At 32.3% G+C, this 8,334-nt stretch overlaps 1 protein-coding gene across 6 annotated transcripts; it reads left to right on the forward strand.

Annotated features, from left to right (window-relative positions):
* Window positions 1-313: 313 nt before the first annotated feature.
* Window positions 314-7,628, forward strand: LOC145099123 (disease resistance-like protein DSC1). Of its 6 annotated transcripts, XM_079036724.1 has the most exons (9): window positions 314-461; window positions 2,172-3,291; window positions 3,380-3,702; window positions 3,783-4,670; window positions 4,761-4,941; window positions 5,146-5,394; window positions 5,808-5,875; window positions 7,196-7,232; window positions 7,312-7,628. In XM_079036724.1, the coding sequence occupies exons 3-7, from the start codon at window positions 3,517-3,519 to the stop codon at window positions 5,852-5,854; spliced, it is 1,551 nt and encodes a 516-aa protein (XP_078892850.1). In that variant the 5' UTR covers window positions 314-461; window positions 2,172-3,291; window positions 3,380-3,516; the 3' UTR covers window positions 5,855-5,875; window positions 7,196-7,232; window positions 7,312-7,628. The 6 variants fall into 6 exon arrangements, with proteins under 6 accessions (XP_078892850.1, XP_078892840.1, XP_078892837.1 ...); XM_079036714.1 differs by having other exon boundaries at window positions 314-467; window positions 4,761-5,394; XM_079036711.1 differs by having other exon boundaries at window positions 4,761-5,394.
* Window positions 7,629-8,334: the final 706 nt, after the last annotated feature.

Consider the following 8,334-nt stretch of genomic DNA (forward strand, 5'->3'; position numbering starts at 1 on the left):
TGACGGTACGTTGGGTGGGATGGGGTTGGGGCTTCACATATGATAGAGGAGAGGAAACATAACAAAAGAAGTTCAAAAAAGTCTTTTTATAGTTGAACTTAAATGAAATGTTCAAAAGTTTTGGTAAAAAGGAATACCGATGCAAGAAAATGATACCATAAGGATTGGTATTGCATCGTTTTTAAAATTTGGCCTCAAAGTGGAAATTTCACTAAACCACAAGGACCATATTTTTAATTTTATCTTCCGTTCTAAAAAAAGATTTAAAAAAGAAATTCAAAAGAAGCCAAACCGTGTTTCTTTTTTGGGAAAGAACCCTGAAAGCATTCGATCCCAACGCAAAAGAAAACCCGAACATTTTCGTTGTTTGTTTATTCTCTCTCACCTTTTGCCTGCTGACTTACTGTTCATCTTTCTTGGCCTTGTCTCTGTTCATTTTTCCTCTGTTATCGACGCTTCAGGTTTATGTAAATTCTGCTCATCCTTACAAGTTAGTTTTGCTTGTCTAAGAATTTCACTTATCAATCACAGATCACATCATAATCATTTGGATTTTTATAAATAGGTGATTAAAATTTCGTTTATTTCAGCTACGTTTTTTAGTTTACATCAGTTACACTGTTCTTGCTTGAAGTCCAGAGCGATAAACAAAACTTTGCGCAGACGGGAAGATTCTCCAATTCTCGAAATTTTTTTCCTTAATCACTTCATATTTTAAGTTCATAAAACCATTTAAAATCAACAAGCTTCAATATTCGATTGTCATAATTCTACATTGCCTTGTTCAAAACTTGTGGATCTGTCAACGCCATATTGTAAGACATCCGGTGTTATTCTGCTCCTATGATGCATTGAAACTTCTCTAAGGTTGCCGTTTCCGTTTCCGAAACTCCATGGAAACGGATACTCCATGGAAACTCCTTGGAAACGTTTCCTGGAAGTATCGAATATCATAGAAATGTTTCTGCAAAGTTTCCTTAAAGTTTCGATGAAGTTTCCTAGCCGTTTCTATTTTATTTTAAGGTTTACATGAGCTTTTTAAGTTTAAATCCAAAAAAGACTAATGGGCTGTTGTTTTTAAGGCTCAAAACGTATTTGATATTCCCTTAAGTCCCTAACCGATCGTCAATCAAAGTCTCCCCTGTCGTGAGTCGTCTCCTGTCTTCTCGATCAAAGACGATTAGTCGATCACGATTCACTAGGATCATCAATCATCATTCATCACCATTCTTGATTCTCTTAATTCCTAATCATATCATCGATTATGGCTTCTCAAGAAACACAAGGATCATCAACTACATCAATAGATCAACCTCCATTTTATATATATATATATATATATATATATATATATATATATATATATATATATATATATATATACACACAATTTTATATTGACATTGACGTAAAGCGCTTATAGAGGTTGCAAATTTAAAAGGAAAGGACATAAGTGGAAGGCAACCACTTTCTTACCCTTATTCATCTCCCTATGGATTTCAATATGTTTTTCTAAATCATTAAATAGACATATATCTGATGTATTAGGATATATAGAAGATGAACATAATTGTAAATAAGTTCTCAAATATGTGTCCTCATAAGCCAGTTCATATAGATGGATTAGCCATTCTGATAATTTTTACATGTATGCATTTTGTATTTTATCATAAGTTAGTGCATTTACATAAACCTTCTCCACAATTTTTACATGCTTTTTATTTAAAAACTAAAGTTTGATGGGTTTGCTATGCTTTTACTATTAATTATATCATAATACCTTCAGATCATAGCGGCTTTTATGATAAATAACTGCTTTTAGTTGTATTTAGTAAAAGATAACCCATAAGTATTTCGTGGCATTTTGTTCAAATCCATGTAAAGCCACATCGATGGTTAAGTTTGATGGTCTTGTAGAAACATAATGAAATCTTGTATTTTGTTGGTTGCTTTGGTCTTATCATAAACTAATATTTATGACCTTAACCATTAGCGAAATCTTGTATTTCATGGTATTTTGTTTAGATTGATGCAAACCACAATATGATGTGAGAACTCAAATAATAATGACAGCTATGATATAATCTTAGCTTGGATCTTTGAATAAATTAAATCTCCCAATCTGGTTCATTAGTTTTGTAGTTGTGTTTTGAGGTTCGTATATAATCAAGTTTCAGGTTAGAGACGGAATTTATTGAAGAAATTGTGAAGGACATCCACCGTAGATTACATGTACACTTAAGGAGCGTTGGACCACAACTTATTGGGATGGAAAACTTCATGGTTGAAAGATGGATCGTCACATACGGCAGACATACTTACTATTTATGGTATAGGTGGAATCGCGAAGACATCTTTAGCCAAACATGTCTATGGGCTATATTCTCATGAATTCCACATAAGCAGCTATATTGAAGATATTAGTAGGATATGTGATGGAAAGTTTAACGGGTTGCTTGATTTACAAGAACAACTGCGCAGTGACATTTGAAAAACAAGTTCAATTAAGTTCATGATGTTTCGGTACACACCACAAAGATAGAGAATGCACTAGCCTATAAAAGGGTGTTTCTAGTTCTTGATGATATCAGCACTCTTGTTCAGTTGGATGCATTACTTGGAAGCAAAGGCTTTGATCCTGGAAGCAAAGTTATAATTACAACAAAGGACGGTTGGTTGACTGAGAGTTGTTCTTTATTTAAAACAAACATTAAACCCAAGCATGAAAGGCATTTGATTCGAGGCTTAAATGATTTTGCATCGCAACAACTTTTGTGTTCCCATGCTTTCATGTGCAACCAACCCAAGGCGGGATATGAAGAGGTGTCTGATAAGCTTGTTAAGTATTGTGAAGGACATCCATTGGCTCTTGAAGTTTTAGGAAAGTCTTTGTAGAATCGAGATGTAGCTTATTGGGAAGGGTGCATCGAAGGTTTAAAGAAAGAAATTAGTTCCCCTATAAATAATGTCTTGAAAATGAGCTTGGACTCCTTGCCATCAAAAAATTATAAGGACTTGTTTAAGCATATTGCTTGTTTTTTTGTTGGACTAGATAAAGATATTACCGAAACAATATTAGAGGCATGTGATATAAACACAAGATCTGGGATCCAAAATCTGATTGACAAATGCCTACTTAGTATAGGACGAAATAATGAATTGAAGATGCATCAGTTGGTTCAAGAGATGGGAAGATTCGAAGTATGCCAAGAATCACTTGACAAGCCATGGAAGCGAAATCGATTATGGTGTCATAAGGAGTCATTTAGAGTGTTGAAACAAAAAAAAAAGGTAAGAGGCCATGCATGCTTTTAGTAATGTGTTTGTCCATGATATTTTGTATTGCCAAATTATTTATTTGCATTATGTTTCTTATCAGGGTAAGGGAAATCTTCTAGGCCTCACCCTTGACATGTGCATGCTTGAGAAAGAGAAGTTGGGTGAATCATATGAGCTAAAAACAGATGCATTAAGTAACATGCATAATTTGATGCTACTACACTTAATTATGTGCCAATGGATGGGTCTTATAAGAATTTTCCAGAAGAAATAAGATGGTTGTATATGCACGGGTTTCTCTTAAAGTCTATACCTTTAGACTTACCGATGATGAATTTGGTTGCTCTTGACATGTCATATAGCAATATTGAATCATTTTTCGGTTGTTATAATAATCCACAACGGCTTGAGAAGAGGCAAAAGGTAACTTATCTTCATTTATTATTCATCCACATTGGGTTGATGGAGTTCTCTACTGTTCTAACTTATTTCCATTTTTGTAGTTGGATGGATCGTGCTTAAAAGAGAAAAGGTTGCTTGGATCATTGAAGATTCTTAATTTAAGTTTCTGTAAACAACTTCGTAGTCTTGGTGATTTTGACCAACTTCCTGCACTTGAGAAGTTAACAGTTAGAAATTGCATTGGTTTGCTCCAGATACGTGAATCAATTGAGCAATGTGTTGAACTTGTCTTCATCGATCTGAGCTATTGCAAGAAGCTTGAAAAACTTCCAAGAAACATAGGCATGTTGAAGAATGTTAAAACAATGTTGCTAGATGGTTGCAGCCCTAGTGGCTCTCCAATCCAGAATAAGGATATGGAATTAGGCAAGGCTAACAACATTGACATAAATACAAGAACCTCTTCCCCTACCTTTGTGGGTGCCATACCAAGTGATCTGAAGTTGTTTGCAAGTTCTTTACCGAGTTCTCCAGTAAGTTTGTCACTTGCAAATAGTAATTTGTCCACTAAATCCTTTCCCATGGACTGGAGTTGCCTACCCATGTTAATGGAGTTATATTTAGATGGCAATCCTATAAATTCCATGCCCAGTTGTGTGAGAACCCTACCTAGGCTTGAGATACTTGCTATGAGGGACTGCAATAAATTGAAGTTAATTGAGCATCCTCCACGTACACTAAGAAGGTTGCTCTTTCCTGTTAATGGCCATCTTCTAGGAAAAATCGTATTTGATCCAGAGATGTCCCCACTAGAGTTATCAATGCCCCTGATGCTTCCAACATTTTTGTCATGTGAAATTGAATGCATTGTGAAAATCCAACCAATGGTATGTGTTGAGGAAAAGGTATTATGTAGCTTGGGTTGGAGTAATTTAGACTTCCTTCACGAAAGGCACTTGGGAACTAAATATCGGGAATCTGAAACCCAGGTTTTTTTAGTTAATTTTTTTGTCTTTATGTGAATATGTATATATAATATGCTTCTTATGTTGATTAATTAAGGTGGTTGTATTTGGCAGATGATGATTTATGAATTTGGAATATTCAGCGCAATGTATGAGGCGGAGGAGATGTCGAGTTGGTTTAGGGATAGAAGCGTGGGGCCATCAATATCATTTACCATTCCGTCATCATCGTCTCCAAACAAGCTCCTTACAGGACTCAACTTCTGCTTCTCTGCTGACACATCGATATATCCCGGTGAGCGTTTTCCAGTTTCATTTGGTCAGTTCTCTTTGTCGCCAATGATGACAATTATTAATATAACAAAGAACCGCACGTGGATATACAAACGTTACTTTGACAAATTTAATGTATGTGGAAAGTGTTGGGTGTTGTTAAGTCATTGGATGTTTGGGATGAATGAGATGGAGGCTGGTGACCATGTTATTGTTACTGTTACAGAGCCAGATGATGAACTTGTAAAGGAGTGTGGGGTGATTCTTGTGTACGATGATGGAGAGAAGAAGGATGAAGAAGAAGATGTGTTGGGTTATTACAAGTCATGGAATCACATAATTGGTGGAGATCTCTCTCCTTTTGAAACAACAACCACCGGAGAATACATCCTACACAACGAACAATTTTTTATGTATGGCATTAGATTGTTTCCCTATCATGGTAAATTCGTTCCAGACAGCCCCGACTTTCATGGTAGATGTCATTTTTATTATTGTCATGTATATATTACATGAACCATCACCCAACTTCTTTAAATAGATGGATAATAACTCCATTAAATTTTAATACATGGATCATAACCTAATTCTTTTAAACAAATGGATCATATGACCTAAATACACCCATTTATTATTGATTTTATTAACCTCTAAGATAAGAGTTTCTTTTTATAAAATATAGAAAATAAAACCACTACTTTTATTTTTGATGAATTAACCCAAACATTGGTCAATCTAAATGGATCAATGTGTTATATCAATTGATAAGTCTTTCGAGATGTTGGAATTTGGATCACATAAATATATCGAGACCTAATACAACTACTGTTTTCAAGTGGATATGTGTGAATAATGATTAACACGTAACTTTTTTTTATATGTTTTCAGAAAAAAAGCAACCATGGTTTAGAGCTTTATCCCGAAGGAGACCTTAAATTATTGGTCACACACATGAGGTATACTTTTTGAAACCGAAACCTTACTCTAGTCACATGTATAAAATGCATATACAACCAAACAAGTTATCATGAAAGTTCTTGACTGGTCTATGATGTAATAAAATAAAGGGTGTTATGACCTTGCAATGGATGCTTGAAAATGGCAACATCAGAATGTAGTTGGAGCATGAAATTTGTCTAATGTTCTTTTAAATATTTACATGCACAGCTCTAATCTTTAATCATGTGGACCTATGGAGCCCTAATGTCTTCATTTAGGGCTTCAAATTCAGTGTTTTTTGGTTGTTATTACTTTTGTTTATTTTTATGTCAAATACATGATATTTATTAGGCAATTATTATCAATTATTTTTGGTTGTCAGATATACAGGTTTTTCTCTTTCTAACTTAATGCATAATGGATAGCTTAATGGGCCAAGTGTGGGAAGGGATGATTTATGTATTGAGATTTGAATTTTTATCCCCACTATCCTTTACCCAAAATTTTAATATAAAATAAATATACCAGCTGAATTTCCCTCACCTTTTTGTTTTGTACATTTCTATATATTTTTTATGGTATCAAAATCTATATATTTTTTTAGAACTTTTTCATAACATTAAAATCTATTTTTTTTTCTCGTATTATATGATAGTTATATTTGGTGTGTTATTAAATATTATGTTTACTTTAAGTTATTAATTATGTTAGTAATATTTTTATTTTAATTCTTTTAATATGATTATTTGTGATTTCTATTTTTATTTTAATTCTTTTAATATTTTTATGCAAAAAAGTCCCCATTATTTTGAATTTTTTTTTTGATAAAGTCCTTAACTTTTTTTTTGAACAGAGTTACGGTTATTTAACATTTTGCCCAAATTAACGAAAAAGTCCTTTTTTTTATTTTAAAAGGAAATGACATATTTTGTGATTTCCCAAAATCATGAAACTTTTCTGTTAAAAAAAACATTTAGGAACTTATTAAAAAATTTCTCAAAATAATGAGATTTTTGTGCGTAAAACCTTTATTTATATACAAAAGGGTAAATATAGTCATTTATTCATATTCAAGATAGTTTATTTAGTTCTAAAAAGGAACAGTCTTTATGTATATACAAACGCTTTATTATCCAGACAAACATTAATACCTATTCATCCACTTTATCAATAGACGACTTGTTGAGGAAAAAAAATCTCTAAGCGTGTAGATTCAAGAAAATGTATCATAACATGCATATACTTCCATGTGATTATCTATTTTCATAGTATTTTGTATTTTGTCTCTGTATATTTATGTTATGTTTAAAATGTTCTTACTTTTCTTTTATTCGTAGGGCAAGGAGGACTTTTCTAGAAGAATTTAATTAGCAGGTTTGGTCATTGCCATCTCTAGTATTGATTCATCTTTTCAGTTTTTGTTTAATAGTTGTATCTTTATTGTCAAAAACAGGGGAAAATCCTTATGAATGGTTTTTGTGTTGGTTAATATACGCATCTAAGGAATATTATAGAAATGGTCATGTTGTCTTGATTACTTAATATATTTGTTATTTTGGTGAGTTTACATGAATTAATCTCACATTTGTTGCATCTCCAAGAATCCCCACCTTGAACAACCACCCAACCTTACTGTTTGTTGAGTTGCATTGAATTTATGTTTGAGAGTATATATTTGTGTTTCTGTTTTACATTGGTTCAACTTCCAAGTGTATATTTGATCTGGTATATGTTTGATTGCACATGAAGGTGCTATGTACTTGTGTTAAATCGTGGTTTGGATATTAAATGGTTGCTCATATTGAGGACTTTAATTAGCCTGTTCTTATGTAGCTATGAATTGCAATGATTTGACTATACTCGTTAAACATTTGAGAAGTTATATTCACTTGCTGACATATTTTGCTACGATTAGAACTTGGTTAAAAAAGATAACCGCAACTTGCATGAATTTTCTAGATTAGCTACTAGCTTCCGTTGCAAAATGAAACACTTCTTGAATTATATGTTATTTCCCCAGTGATTCTTTTGACGGTTATTATATATATATATATATATATATATATATATATATATATATATATATATATATATATATATATATATATATATATATATATATATACACACACACTAGATTATAACCCGCGTTAAACGCGGGGAACATATAAAAAACATACAAATATCTACAGATATTGCATAATAATTATTAAAAAAAAATTATGGTTATTGGTATTATTGAAATGTGTAGAAAATACATTGAAATCGATAAATATCTATAATCATTGAAATACCTCTTTGTATACAACATTTTTTGTTTTATTAGTTGAATGACCTTTTTCATCACATATGGTTATGATATTGTTATATAAGCATAAGTATTCTAATTAGACGTTCATTCCATAATAAGGTTACTTAATTTGAGCTTATATTGACAACCAATATACCGTTTTTTTTTCACTGCATTAAATATTGA

This window comes from Lactuca serriola, chromosome 1, assembly GCF_051521515.1.
Source record: "Lactuca serriola cultivar US96UC23 chromosome 1, Lser_US96UC23_V15, whole genome shotgun sequence".
Classification (NCBI taxonomy): domain Eukaryota; kingdom Viridiplantae; phylum Streptophyta; class Magnoliopsida; order Asterales; family Asteraceae; genus Lactuca; species Lactuca serriola.

Coding starts and splice junctions, on each gene's coding strand:
- LOC145099123 (XM_079036714.1), top strand. CDS start 3,517: ATGGATGGGTCTTATAAGAATTTTCCAGAAGAAATAAGATGGTTGTAT. Junction 3,703..3,782: donor GGCTTGAGAAGAGGCAAAAG/GTAACTTATCTT, acceptor CCATTTTTGTAG/TTGGATGGATCGTGCTTAAA. Junction 4,671..4,760: donor ATCGGGAATCTGAAACCCAG/GTTTTTTTAGTT, acceptor TGTATTTGGCAG/ATGATGATTTATGAATTTGG.